The sequence below is a fragment of the Cucumis sativus genome, chromosome 2 (genome assembly GCF_000004075.3).
Source record: "Cucumis sativus cultivar 9930 chromosome 2, Cucumber_9930_V3, whole genome shotgun sequence".
NCBI classification, from domain to species: domain Eukaryota; kingdom Viridiplantae; phylum Streptophyta; class Magnoliopsida; order Cucurbitales; family Cucurbitaceae; genus Cucumis; species Cucumis sativus.
In genome coordinates, this window is record NC_026656.2 from 11,193,503 (window position 1) to 11,208,970 (window position 15,468).

General features: G+C 32.4%; 2 protein-coding genes across 2 annotated transcripts; one reads left to right on the forward strand and one right to left on the reverse strand.

Annotated features, from left to right (window-relative positions):
• Window positions 1–5,788: 5,788 nt before the first annotated feature.
• On the forward strand, window positions 5,789–9,482 carry LOC101222009 (VAN3-binding protein). Its single transcript, XM_004145335.3, has 6 exons — window positions 5,789–6,280; window positions 6,412–6,534; window positions 7,556–7,988; window positions 8,398–8,637; window positions 8,712–8,819; window positions 8,899–9,482. The coding sequence occupies exons 1-6, from the start codon at window positions 5,960–5,962 to the stop codon at window positions 9,105–9,107; spliced, it is 1,434 nt and encodes a 477-aa protein (XP_004145383.1). The 5' UTR covers window positions 5,789–5,959; the 3' UTR covers window positions 9,108–9,482.
• A 203-nt stretch (window positions 9,483–9,685) lies between these two features.
• On the reverse strand, window positions 9,686–11,792 carry LOC101214606 (protein LIFEGUARD 2). The gene is made up of 4 exons (XM_004154055.3): window positions 11,354–11,792; window positions 11,136–11,249; window positions 10,250–10,407; window positions 9,686–10,150 (listed from the first exon to the last, which is right to left on the reverse strand). Exons 1-4 carry the CDS (start codon window positions 11,598–11,600, stop codon window positions 9,944–9,946), a joined length of 726 nt encoding a protein of 241 aa, XP_004154103.1. The 5' UTR covers window positions 11,601–11,792; the 3' UTR covers window positions 9,686–9,943.
• Window positions 11,793–15,468: the final 3,676 nt, after the last annotated feature.

Genomic DNA, 15,468 nt, shown 5'->3' on the forward strand with positions numbered 1-15,468 from the left:
TAATACAAAATTTAGATTTAGATTTCAAGGATGTTGCTTCCAATCATCCAGGGTGCTTAGATAAAAACATTCCAACAAATGTTTTTAAACAAATATTAAGGGAAGAAAAAAGTAACAGACATTAAACTAATACAAAATTTGGTCAAGGGCTAATTCCTCTTTTTCTTCTTGAAAATTTTATTTTATTGGGTCCTGCTTCATAATTATCTTCTTTTAAGTTTTCTTTTTCAAGTCCCTTCTTTAATTTCTCCTTTTCGATGTCACTTTTGAAAGTTTTTTTTTTCTTTTTTTTCTAAAAATACCTTTCTAGTTTTCTAGTTTTCAAATTTGAAGGAGTGCTCAAAACTTTTTCAAGTTGTAGATTACCATTTACCAAAAAGTAAATTTTGATAAACAACATACTGTTTCAAAAACAGAACTCTACTGCCCTATTTTTATTTTTGGTGTTATAGTTGTTGATAATTAAGATTTAAGCCCATATCAGTCTAAAGTCACTTGTGTTTTCAAAAACCAACTAAAGAACATTGTTTTCTTTTATGAAATTTGCCTAAATCTAAAAATCCAAAGTATCACTGAACAAAGTAAAAAAACATACAAAATACAAAATGGGCCAACAATAACAAAAAAAAATCATCACTAAACGCTCTTAAATGTGGAATTGGAGTAAATGATAGATAGATTTTATGAACTAACATGTGGAATTAGATAAAGTTCCAACCCCAACCTTAACTTTACTGCAGTTCAGTTTCTGCTGTAATTGATTACACTATTCTGGACCATTTTTTCTTGCCTCAATTATTTGTCTTCTTGCAGTTAACTCTACATCTGATTCTCATTTATCTCAAAGAACTATTAACTTTCTTAAAGCATTACAATCATTTTTGTCCTTCAAAAATCAATTAACCTTCCCATTATCCAATTAATCTTCCTACTGAGAACCACAAAAAAAGACTTTGTTTTTTGGCCGGTTCGCAAGGTCATCCTTAGCGCGATGCCAATGGGAACATGTTTAAAAAAAAAAAAAAAAAAGTTTTGTATGTTGTTTATGTATATATAGTCTTCAGCAAAGAGGATTTGTAATGGAAGATTATTTGTTTTAATGATTTTCATGGTTTCAACATACAAATCTTCTTATCTTTTGTATTTATATATCCGTTGTAATAGTAAAAAAAGAAAGAAGAAAAAAAGAAGAAAAAGCTGGTGTTTTTACCACGCCTTGTGACATCTATTTGTGGTGTTTCATTCAGAGATTGGAATCTGAGAATGTGTCTTTTAATTCCGATAATATGGACAGTGTTTCAGAATTACTTTTGGCTTCTTTTGTATACACTGTTCTTCTCTTTCTCATTTCATTGAGACGTCATCAACCATTCCCTCAAACTAAAACCCGTTTTTGCTTCAATATAACTCCTCTTGTATACTATTCTTCTTTTGTCTTTTAGTTCTTGTAAAGGGAAACTAAGAGAAGAGAAGACAGTACAATTCCCTTCTTCCCACCCCCAATAGTAAAACCATGGCCTTGCGATTCAAAATTTTCATCAAATATTACTATTGTTTTTGTTACAACTTCTTTTCATAAACACAAAACCAACCATATAGTTCTGTGGGCTGAACAGTTCAAAAACTATAATCTCTAAATGGAATTTTACACATCATATCATAAATAATTGTAACATTCTAACCTATGATATGACTAAGCAAATTCTGCCATTTCAGAGCTTCTGTTTTCTTTTCTCTCTCTTTCAAAATGAACATTTTGACATGGGTTGAAGGGAAAATGTTCAAAAAATCAAAGACAGTGTTCATCCATTCCAAGTTCTGTCAAGTAAAATACCACCCAAGAATAATAATTAAATCCCACTTAAAGAATCTATAAGAAGACAAAAAGAATGTTTAATTGATCAAAGTCTTGATGGGAATTATGACACAAGAGAAGTCATAAAGAAAATTCTTTTTGGGGATTTTCACAACTCAATTATGGACTGTCATTTTATTTTATTTTTACATGGGCCTATAGTCTGTCATAGCCACAGCCATTGCCTATAACAAAATGTGTAATAACATAAAAGAGCAACAAAACAATAGAATAGTAAGACATGTCTAAACGACCATAGAGAAAATGAGGCAAAAGGAATAAAGGTGTTCCCTTTTTGTTCAAAAGCACACAACTAAGAAACAAAACCACTTTCAGTAAAGAGAGAGAATTAAAACCAAGGGGTAATTATTGCATAATTGTATTAAATTTTCATCATATGGTAGGAAAAATCCACAATATAAATATTAGACATTTAACTTGCTTAAAAAGCCATAAAAGTTATGTTACTAGTTCACATCTACTTCTTGAAATCTTGTTCTCCTAACATTGATGTTTTAAAGATATTTTCATAGAAAAATATGTTAGTGATAAATTTTTATTTACATTGGTTTGTTACCTATAAACTTTTATTAGAATTTGTAGTGTGTTTCATGTGATACTATATGTGCTAAAGGTTTGAATATGATTGGAAAAGATAAGTTTGATCCATGAAGGGCAGAAAATAATGAAAAGTGATGTGGGGGTGAAAAACAGAGAGGAGAAGGGGTGATCGATCTGATGATGAAGATGGTACAAAGAGGCACGCGGATTATAGCATAGGTCACTCTCTCCATTCTCAATCCTCAATAGCTTTGTCATTCAAAGGCTGCTGTGTGGGATCACCCCCATTTTTGTCTCAACCTTATAACATTTTTGCCTTTTGACATTGCCAACACCTATCACAATGTACCCATAAAACTATGCAATCCACACACATCTCTGCTGCTGCTCTCAAATTAAATTATTCACCCAACCCATTCCATCTCCACCTTCTTTCTTGAATATGTTATCTAGCTTTTTAAGTCATCAAACATCAAGTTTATCATATGTTATATTTACGGTTTTACACCCTACTAAATAGATTGTGATGAGTTAGGATCTTTAATTTATTTGTAGGTGTGGGCCAAATATGTGGCAGAGGTTGATGGGATGTTGTTTGAGTTGAAGTTGAATTCAAAGTTTGAAAATGGGTTTGTGGGTTAGGGCTTCTCCTATATGCACACAGGGATTTGTTCATTTCAAACATTGGAAGAGAAAAGGATAAGAAAATAAATGATTGATTTTGGGATCTCGGGACATTTCCAAAAAGAAAACAATGGAATTTCACTCATTTTAATGAAAATCCACTTTCATTCGTCAACTTTACCATTATATCAACATTATTCCTTTCTTTTCTTTATTTCAAAACAATTCATACTCATTCGTACACATGAATGAAGTTACCAAACTCTCCATCTACGTCTATGTTTGATTTTTGCCGTTACCTATTTTAAGTTTAAACCACATTTGTTTAAGGTTTCGAATGATTATTCACTCGAAAAAACTATGAGTGCAAGACCAAAATTATAATGCAAGTCGGAAAGAATACGGTAACGTTTTATAATCGTTCTTTTTTCTTTTGAAAAAGAAGAAAAGTGTATTGGTTAGTTGTAGGCTGGCAACCCATTTCCCATGTTGCAACCCTAGCATATAGATATAGGTTATATATTGTATACACTTTCAATCATTCCATCTTGTGACCTATATATTAAAGTCATTCCCTCTCCTTTGAAATTTATTTTACAACATCCTAAAAAGTGATCATTTTACAGCTCATCATATCACATTTAGTGAAAAACAAAAAAAGAAAAGTGGTTGCTAGTTAAATGACATAAATCTTACATAAATTGAGTAAAAAAATCATTAACTAATAATTAATTATCTTTTAAAAAAATTAGTACTTTTATTAAATAAAAGCACATTCACATATTAATTTGAACTATATGAAGATACGTATTTTGGGGTAATAACTTTTGTTTTGTTTTATATAATGGGGTGATTGAGTTCTACCTTTTTCTAATACAATGATGCTTTAGTTTGGTTAAAGTAGATTACTTTCTCACTAAACTCCCAAATCCCTCGTCTGGGTTCATCTCAATAAATACTACTTTGCTTAAACTCATCACCTTTTTCTTCTCTTTCATTCCACTTGGAAAATAATATGCTTTCCTTTTTATTTCTCTTCTTCATTTTTATCTTTTCTCTATCCTTTATCACACTGTGTTGCAAAAAATAGAACCAATTACATATTCAATCATTTTTACATTAACTTTGCTGGCTGAAAAAGAAAAAGAATTTCAAGTACTTAACAAAGACAAACACAGTACAATATTATATATCATTATTCCAAATCATGTATATATGTTTTTTTCTGTTTAAAACTTGAGTTTGATATTTGGATGGTCATCATCTTATTAATGGTTTGGACTTGGTTACTCTCTAATATTCAAATATTCAAATTCTTCTTGAGTATATTTCTTTGGTGGAAAGTTTGTTTGTTATAGACATCCTAAATGAGCCATAAACAATTAAATATGTTTAATCATTCAAGGTATCGTACAACCGATTCAAGCCGTTTCAATACTATTAATAATATCTCTCATTTGTTCATGAGAAAAACAAAGTCGTTCATGTCATTGCAACTTTAGAGTCATTCTTTGACAATTTAGAAAGATTCTTTTACGAGATATCATTCTCTCTATTACTTTTAGTGGTGAAATTAGGTTAAATTTGACCACTCAACATGTTATAGAAATGAATTGAAAAAAAGAAGAGGGAAAAGAAATGTAGCCATTTTTCCAAAGGATTCTCATTGCATTGCTAGTTGGAATTTCTTGTCCAAACCTCCTTACCCACTTTTTCTAACGAACAAGTGATGGGACTATCCATCTCTCTCTCTCTCTACTTTTTTTTTAAAAAAATTATTGTTACCAATTTCATCATTATACATTATTAATATAAATACACACAAAACAATGCAAAAGACTTAAAATGATGTATGTGTTATCCTAAATCTTCAATTCAGTATCATTTTCTTAACAATAATGGTAATTATAGGTGGGGTAAAATCATCCCATAATGTCATTTTCCATCATTATAATAATAACTATAGATGTGAATAAAAATGGAAATGAAACCATAGAAGGAAGGAATATATGATTAAAGGTGAGATATATACGACGTTAGTGTACATATAATATATATATATAAAAACTAATATAGAGGGAGCCACTTGACTTTTTGACTTGTCCAAAGCTCATTTTGAGAAAGACTCTTAGGGATGTGTGCATTTGGCCATTAGCTTCTCTTTCTCTTTTTCTCTTTCTAAAGGAAGAAGGCTATGAAAATACCAACTAACTAAAGCTCTTTTTCATTATCCCTCAATTATTTCTTCCATATCTCACCCCTTCCTTCTCTAATAAATATGAAATTATTTTTTAAAAACTAATCACATACTTATCATTAAACTCTTACAAACACTACCATTCGATGATGATCATTTTAACTTTCTTCTAATTTATAAAAAAAAAGAAAGATTTGATTTATATTTTAGTATCACTTTTGAGTAGTACAAACGTTCTAAAACCATGGAATACAATCTATCGAAAAAAAATTAAGATCTAAAGTAGGGTTGTGGTCCCGATCTTGGTTGTAGATCTCATCATACTTTTTTGAGTTAATTTACATTAAGATTCTAATAAATTTGGAAGCTGAAACATAGTTTTAATTAAACTTTTGAAATAAAACCCAATACTTTTTCAATGTCATAAACAGAGTAAAGCTTAGCTTTAATTTACTTATATCATCAAGAGAGTGAAAGACTTTATCTTTATTTATATTTTCCTTCTCATTCTATCTATCCTTTTGTTTTTCCTTTAAAGGCCACATGCAAAATTTGACTAACCTATACCCCACATTGTATTCCCAATTTGACCATTTTCTTCATACTTTTAACAAACATTAAAACCCCAAAAAAACAGACCATAAAACCCAAACCCACCACAGATCAGACCCTCACATACTCTGTTTTTCTTCGTTCATATTCTCCAACTATTTTACACTTCAATGGATGATTCTTACTCATTTAAACCTTCTAGAACTCACTTACCAGAAAGCCCAAGAGCTCCAATGGAGTTCCTGTCTCGTTCATGGAGTGCCTCTGCTCTTGAAGTCTCTAAAGCCTTAGCCGCTCCTTCTCCTTCAATTCCTTTGCCTCCAAAATCTGCTAGCAGCTCTTCCTGTACTACGTCCTCTATACCCGAAGATGTCACTGGAGAATTCGAAGAGTTTCCTCTTCCTCACTCCAATGGAAATCACTTCTCTTTCTCTTCTTCCGCTACTTCTCAGCTTGTGCTTGATCGCATTATGTCACAGTCTGTTAGAGAGGTCAGAAAATTATATCATAATCAAAACAAATGGCTGAATTTCTATCTGAATTTGGATTTGTTTTTTGGGTTACTTTCTTTTCTGAAATTTTGGTTTTGTGTTGCTCTATGTTTTTTATTTTTTATTTACAGGAAGTCTCGCCGTTGACGTCCGGGAGGCTTTCGCATAGCAGTGGGCCGTTGAACGGTGGGTCTTTGACGGAAACGGACAGTCCGCCGGTGTCACCGTCCGATGAATTTGACGACGTAGTTAAGGTAAAAAAGAAAATTCTGTAGAATTTGGAATGTAGGAGACAATCATTCTGTTTTTCTCTGTTTTTAGCAGCCTTTTGTTTGGCACTCTGCTTTGTAGTGTGTTCTAAGGCAACTCGCCTGTTCTCTCTTCCTTTTTTGCAGCTTTTCTTTTTTCTTTTTTCTTTTCTCATTTTTATTTCAAAATTTTCAGATAATACTTTAAAATAATATTTTTACGTAAATTTCGTAATTTTTTTTATTATTTATTTATGTCTTATACTTTAAAATTTTATTTTAATTCCTAATTTGTTAAACAAACAAAATAAAGTTTAAATTGAGATTACAAATTAAACTTCAACAACACTCAAATTTCAAGTTTTTATAGTCAAAATTTGAACTAAAAGACGAGTAGTTTATCTTATTCCATCATCATTTATCCTAATACACTATAGTTTGTAAATATAATATTTTTGAAATATGCTTGTTGGAAGTCCGTAAAGATTAGTATATAACAAGTTATAAAATTATAAAGCTACGTTGGAGATGGGAAATTAAAAGTAGTTATTGCTGAGGCTCTTATGCAGAAGCAAGCAGTAAAAGAAAAGAAAAGAAAGATAAGAGTAACTCAGGCGATTCTACTTTTACCGCATCCGTCTCTTTCTATCTTCATATGCATCGGCAGCCGGCAATTTTCTGCCTCACTTGCTTTGTTTTGCTTTGCTTTGTTTGCTGTGCCCTCTCTTTATTCTATCAATTATTACGTAACCATTGCTTTTCTTTTTTATTCTAATTTTTTCTTTTCTGTAATATCAAATATAAATGCAGACCTTCACAATAAACACACCATATCCTATTAAATAAATAAAGAAAGAAAATTTGCTACATGATGTTAGTAACTAGTGCAACTCCAGATACAAACTACCCATCAATATACGAAAACTGAAAATATAAAAATGTCCAGATTACTGGACATGGTTATTTCACCCTAGAACCGATTTCTTTAAACACTGATTGGTTAACTTCAATCCTCCTCTATTCATAGTTCTTTCGAGCCAATCACAGCATTCAACCCCTTTTCACAAATGGCCGTGCCAGTGCTGGCAATGTTGGAGGAACTACCGGGGGTGGATCAAAAACGGTGGGAAGGTGGCTGAAGGACAGAAAAGAGAAGAAAAAGGAAGAACATAGAGCCCACAATGCGCAACTACACGCTGCGGTTTCGGTTGCTGCAGTGGCTGCCGCTGTGGCGGCCATTGCAGCTTTCCAAGCTGCCTCTTCTTCGTCAAAGAAGAACGAGCACACGGCTAAGACTGATATGGCTGTGGCCTCAGCCGCCACCTTGGTGGCTGCTCAGTGTGTGGAGGCAGCTGAGGCGATGGGGGCTGAAAGAGATCACCTTGCTTCGGTTATTAGCTCTGCCGTCAATGTTAGATCTCATGATGATATCTCTACTCTTACTGCTGCAGCAGCCACGGGTAAGACCTTAATCTTCTAGATGAAAAATACTTCTAATCTCAATCTTTCACAAAAATAACAAAACTTTAATTATATAACAATTGTGAAAACTTCATAAAATAATTTTAACTAAGTGAACTTTTATATATATTTTATAAATTTATCGAATCTCTAATTTATCAGTTTATTTAGGCAAAAAAATTATACCTAGATCTGAACATAGCAACTAAATTGATACCAATTTTAAAATATAAGAATTAAATAATTGGATGGTAAAGTTCAAACTAAATTTCGCACAAACTTGAAATAAAATTTAACATAATCTTTACTTCGATGAATAATAAAGATGTGCGACTACAAAACCCCAAAACCCCAAAACAGAGGAAGTGACAATAAAAACAAAAAAATTGAAGTATCATCATTTTGTAGCTCTACGAGGAGCAGCAACACTGAAAGCAAGAGCACTAAAGGAAGTATGGAATATCTCATCAGTATTACCAGTAGAGAAAGGAATACCAACGGGTACTAATGGTAACAAAGGCCACATTCATCATTCCAACGATGGTCATAACCAAGATCCAGAGCATCATCAACCTGAGAATTTCCTCTTTGCTCACACTCAAGATTTCCTTGCAAGAGGCACCGAGCTCCTCAAGCGCACTCGAAAAGGTACCTAATTTTCTCAATGTGGAAACAAAAAATGTTGAAGTTCAAGACAGTCAATTGATGGGTTTGGAATGCAGGGGATCTTCACTGGAAAATAGTGTCTGTTTACATTCACCGCACTGGACAAGTGATGTTGAAGATGAAGAGCAGACATGTTGCAGGAACAATCACAAAGAAGAAAAAGAGTGAGTTTTTCTACTGTCTTGGAAACAACTTAGGTATTGGAGTTAGACCGTGGTGTTGATGTGTTTTTTGGCACCGCAGATGTGGTGTTGGGTGTATGCAGGAATGTACCCGCATGGCCAGGACGACACTTGTTCGAGGGAGGGGAGCAGCGGCGTTACTTTGGATTGAAGACAGAAATGCGAGGCATAGTAGAGTTTGAGTGCAGGAGCCAGAGAGAGTATGATCAGTGGACACAAGGCGTATCTAAACTTCTTTCAATGGTAGCTGATTCAAAGGGCAGATATTAGGAATGCTTTAATGTATTATCTCTCTTGTGACTTAGATAGCTCGTAGTTTAGTTCAAGGTGGTTGGTTCTAGTACTCTGACTTGTCCTAGGAAGAGTGGATACAGGAAAAGAGGGGGAAGGCAGGGGAGATCTGAATCACAATAAATACCATTAATTTGGTTAGTCTAATTCTCAAGAAGAGCCTGAGGATTGTGATATCAGATTTGTGAAGTTGAACATTTCTTGAATCCAACATGCTAGAGGTTTAAGATGCAAAAATTTTATCACAAGTAAAACGTAGCAACTAATCGAAACCCCTGTTATGGTTGAAAATACTCTAGAGAAGATGTAAATTCAAACCAACAATATCATTTGATAAAAGACAATCTTTCATGACTTTTCATTCTAATTTCATTTCAACCCCGCTTAATTAACAACCATTCTCTTCATGGTAAATGCTTTGAGAATGACTTAGAACACCATAAACAACACGAAAAAAGTACAGATCTAATTCCATTCAGATTGAGTGATACATCAACACAGGCACATAGAGAAGTAGCAAGTAAGTAGTATGTGCATTTCACACAAGGGCATAGGGAAGTAGAAAGCAAGTAAGACGTATGTGCATTTCGGAATACTATATGTTTAGCTACAACTTACAATTGGTGTGAGATTCAATCCATCAACTGGTCTCTAGCAATAGAAACCTTACAATTTGATTTTTTCTATAATGATCTATTAACCATAGAGGAAGAGAGATATGAAGCATACCATGACATTTATTAATAATAATGATCCTGTTTCACAAGGGGAAAAACCGGGGAACATCTAACTACATAGCAAACCAAAAACCCTCTTCAATTGTCAGCTGCTCGGAAGATTGACAGTAGGGAGAGGAAAAGGTTGATGATGTCTAAATACAAGGCAATGGATGCCCATATGTACTCATCGTATGAGTATCTTTTTATGAGATTGTCCGTGTCGTAGACAATGTATCCACAGAAAATGATGGACGCCAGACATCCATAAACCATAACAGAAGCCCGACCCATTGGAAAGAAGGCCTGCACCCGATGAATGAAGTTCAAATTATGTTAATAAGAAAGTAATTTCAATGTACATCCATATCATCTTTGAACTGAGGGTTATGATTATGAGCATACCTGAATCAGACCAAATATCAGGAGGACAATCAGAGCACCAAATAGAAATGGACCAAGAAAGCTGAAGTCATGGCCTCTTTTGGCAGCCCAAAATGTGTACAGAGTGAGACTCACCACAACCACAGCAGTTAGAGCTGCAGCCTCGAGAATGACTTTCCCTGTTCATGATCCGTTCAAAGCTCAGATACAAGGAACTATTTGGCATTTGCAAACCAAGTACAAAACATCATATTCCAAAAGGCGATACTTAATTTTTCAAAAAAAACAAGAACTCAACTGAAAACTTACACCAACATTAAATTTACAGCCATATGTTGAGAATGAAAAGACAAAGCACCTCACTCTTCATAAGATAAGATAAGATAGATTAGGTAGTCCTCTCAATGGTAATTAATATTGAAATGGAATCTGTATAATATAACATAGTAGGAAGGTCCATCGACTCCCATTCTGTCCAAATATAAAACTAAGATCCAAACTAAGAATGGTGAACCCAAAGGAGGTACCATTCTGGGGAGCATGACAAGCAACTCACACTTTTCCTAAGATAGATAGATACCCCTATCATTGAGGACTGGCTTAAGATGGAATCTATGTTATCTAATACCAATTCCTTACTCCTATAGGCGGAATGCAAAAGGTACAAAAAAAAACTTGTAATTCGAACTGCTTTAATTAGTATACTACACTCGAGGGGAAATGACATTTTTACCATATATACAGCATAACTTGTGAAGCTATTCAAGAATAAGCAACTTACAAAGCGTCACTCAACCAAAAAGGCAAAAACTTACACTCTAATCTCAACTCACCTAAAGGCAGAAGCTACTAAGAAATATTAACTGAAAAAAAAAAAGGGGTTAAATTGAAGAATACTCTAACTCACCGCTTGTATACGCGCAAGTCAACCCAATCGCGAACGCAAAAGATATGGTAAAAATACCCAAAAGAAGAAGATTGACGGGATGCCTCTGATAGTAACAAGAGAGTGGTATCATCGCTGTGGAGAATTCCAAACAAAAACCCAAAACAGAAATGAGTAAAACCCTTTAAAAAGAAAATAATAATAATAATCAATTTCAGTAGTAAAGGAAAAACCCTAACTTATAAAAGGTGTAAGAATGAGAAGGATGTATAAAGCCAAGCCCGCCCCAGTTGAGCTAAAGAAAGTAGAAATTGGTCGGACGTAAACAACAGTAGCGGCAACGGCAACGGTGGCGAGCAGTTGTATGGTAATAATAGAGTAAATCTTCCGAATGAAAGCCCATCGGAGCTGTGGACTCTCCAACATCGTGGGATACAGAGGTGTTGCTCCGCCCTCGACATCATACTTCCGCTGATGATTCCACATTTCTGAAACGCCAAATACAAGAAAAACAGAGAAAGAAAGATTTGAATCAAAAAGCAAAGTTTGTTAGAGGATAAATGGACTCCCAAAATCGAGTTCCGGTTGGATTACTGGAGAGGGTATAAAATGGAAGAATTCTGGTAACAAACCGAGAGTTCTCGAGAAATCGTGTATAAACCAGAAAGTACTTTTGGTTTAATTTAGTTATCCTTTATTTATTCAATTTTAGTTTTTTTTTTAAAAAAAGAAGTTTTCTTAAGATGGAAGAAATGAAAAATAATGTTTATAACAATACAACTTAGTTACTTAGATATGGATGTAATAGTTTTAAATTTGTTTCTAACTTGAATTTTGGAAGGTTTTTGTCCATTTTTTAAAATTTAATTTTGACCATTTTTGTTGAATTTTTCTATCAATTTATACACAGGCTTGAGTTGTGTGTGGATGTGTGCTTACACTTCTGGAAACATGTTCTTTACGTGTTAGCTCTAGGGTTCATGACTTTAAACCGTTGTGATATGTTGCTTGTGGTTAAAGGTGCATGTATCATTTGATACGTGATTGTTTGACGATGATATGATGAATGGTTTTGCTATGGTGTTTTGATGAAACGTTCTTTTCTCAAACTTTGTATTTATTACTTTTAAGCATTTAGAAAGGTTATTTGACTGTCAACGATGTTTGTGTTTACAAACTTCTTTATTATGCTTAACTATTTTATAAAGTTTGTCACTCGCAATTTCTCTTGTCTCCTTTTGGTAGCGAACGAGTTCAACAGACATAACAACTTTTGTCTATCTATTGTAATTTCTAACATTTACATAGTTTGACTTTATTGTATATATCTTAATAGTGGAGATTCTTTGGGATATGTTGCGTATTCATATGTTAGCTATGTAATTGTTGTATCCGTTTTGGATGACGTATAAGTTTCGTTATCCAATAAGGTTGTTATATAAATAAATATGTGTGTATAGTTCTTGCAAATCTTGTTAATTGTCAAATAAGTTGTTTGACGATGGGTGCTATTACGAGTGGTGGCATTCACTGTCTTCACGTCCTCTCTTAGGTCGTATAGGATTACCTTTAGAAGGGGGTGTGATATAAACCTTCCAACTTTATGAATATAGATTGAAGTTTAGATTCAGTAGTATTTTGGTCATTGCCACATATTTTTCATTAACAAGTGCAAATTGTTTCCACATGTATTTTTGTAATTTACGAAAATAAAAGTATTTTACAATTCCTTTTTTTTTTTTTTCATTTTTGTTCCTTTTATTTCATTTCTCTTCTTTCTCCTCTTATTTTCAATAAAAGGAATATATAATATTAAATTTACTTCATCAGATTAACGGCAAAAGATTTCAACATGAGGGATTGTGTGTTATCCAACTTTTGGGGACCTATTATATTGAATTGGGCCAGCGGCCCATAGCCTCAGTTAGAAGGCTCGTAGGCTCAGCCCAACTCCTTCCCATTGAACATGCATAGCATACACACGAGGTGATGCTATGGAGTCACCTAAAGGTGCTAATCCCTAGGCGATCCTTGTGTACGGTTAAACGCTAGAGCCGTAATGGTATGATGTAATTTTTAGACTCAATCAAATTGATCACCTTTCACTTGTTGATCAGTTTTGCGCTTTTTGTTTACAGATTTGGATGTGGATCTCATGTGTTAGTAAGAATGCACGACACATGTAAACAACACCAAATGTAATGAAATAAAATCCACTTTTTAAATTACTATTAATTTAATTACCACTAGATTTAAGCAAACATGACATATGTCGAGTCCTAGGTTGTGCAAATAATGGTCGGGTTGACCCAACCCCGACCTGGTTATGCATATAATATATATATAAAATCCTGACATGTGTCATTTACTCATTTAGTCTCATCTCAGTTTCAAATCTAAAGCATAGTGTTGACTAGGTAAGCGATCATTTAGACCATATCTACACAATCGACGTATAGTTCTTTTTAAACGATGAAAAAATTGCTTTAAATCTAAAAGATCATGTTGACCATGCTAAACGATCGTGTTGACTTGGTAAGTGTTCGTTTAGATTGTATCTACACGATCATGTAGTTCTTTTTAAATGATGAAAAAAGAGCTTCAAATCTAAGCAAATCATATTGACCATGCTAAATAAGTGTGTTTACTAGGTAAACGATTGTTTAGAATGATGCCAAAGTAAAAATTTGAAAAAGAATAATAGAAAATTTATGTACACCCGAATGATAGAAAATTTATGTCACGTTTACAAGAATATATCATCCAAAAAGAAAAACAAGTAATTAGAAGAGAAAAATGAGTAAAGATAAGAAAGAGGAATGCAAGGTGAAGAGTTTCTCACACGTTTACAACATTAATCTCAAATAATAAATAAAAAAGAGGGGTAGTTTAGGAAGAAGAGTGTAAGGTTGAGAATTATTTGTATCACATTGACGACATTATCTTTGTAGATGAGAATTCCAACTCAAACTATGTATCTTTAGAAAACAAACAAAATTCATGTAGAAGGAAGATGCCAAAATGTCAATTGCGTTAAGAGGACTCCCAATGTTATTATGTTATTACGTTGAGATGCTAAGGATGTAGTTCAATATGATATTAATTAATATCATCAACTTTTGTTGTATTCATCACTAAATTAGTTTTCTACTTTTCTCATTAACGTTTAATTTGAGTCAATTTTCAGTTCACTTCCTAAGTTCCCACATTTTAAATTAAAATTTTATGATTTTTTAAAAATTGGTTAATTAGAAAATTATGATAAGGATGAATAGATTGAAAATATTTATATAATATAACAAAATTTTAGATACTTATAGACTTCTTGATAGACACAAATAACCTATCCACGTCTACCATTGATAGAATATGAAATTATATAATATTTTGTAAATATTTTAGTTTATTTTACTATATTTAAAAATGTGTCTAGTTACTAAACATGAACGTTAAAAGAAAAAACTAACCATTTAAAAAAAAATTGAAATTAAATATGTAAACCTTACAACTTAGGAATTAGATTAAAATAAAATTGAAATGGTGGAAGTTAAAATTTGAATATTTTTTTAAAAACTAAATTGAAACTAAAAATTATATTTTGTTTTTAAAAATTAAAAATTTCATGTTTGATTATATTATTAACTAAATTCTAAAAAAGTAAAAAAAAAAAGAATATTTTAAAAACTATTTTTTAGTTTTTAGAATTTGACTTAAGCATTTTAAAATATGGGTAGAATGTTAATAAAAAAACAGTAGAGATAAAATTAGTGTCTACCTATACTATACTAAATAGAAACAAAGTTAACTATTTATTCATATCTCGATTAAAGTGATTCTATTTCTTGTCAGACAAAATAACAATAATAATAATTGAAAAGGATAACCCCTATGCGGTAAAAACCCATGTTTCACTTTTCTCCATCTTTTTATGTTCATTGTTACTACCAATATTTGAGTCCGTCTCAATTAGAAACAAGTTTTGTTTCGTATAATTAGTTTACGTAATTTTGGATTTTATTTATTGTCTATTACAGAATTTGTTATATTTTGTAAATATGATCTTAATAATTTAAATCATATATAGTTTTTTTCTTAAATTTTCATAATAGTAAGAATGAAATCAAATTTTATAGTGGATCCCAATTGATTAGATCATTTCTCTCGTAATCTCGTATAATCAAACTCAAACACAATCTACCCAACAAAAATAAAGATGAAGAGCATTAGCTTTTCAATAATTACATTTTTTTTCTAATACTTATATAGTAAGGTGTGGTAGTACAACTTATGATACATATGTGTGTATAGTTTTCAAATATAACAAACTAAAATAAGTTTATTTTTTAAAATGATT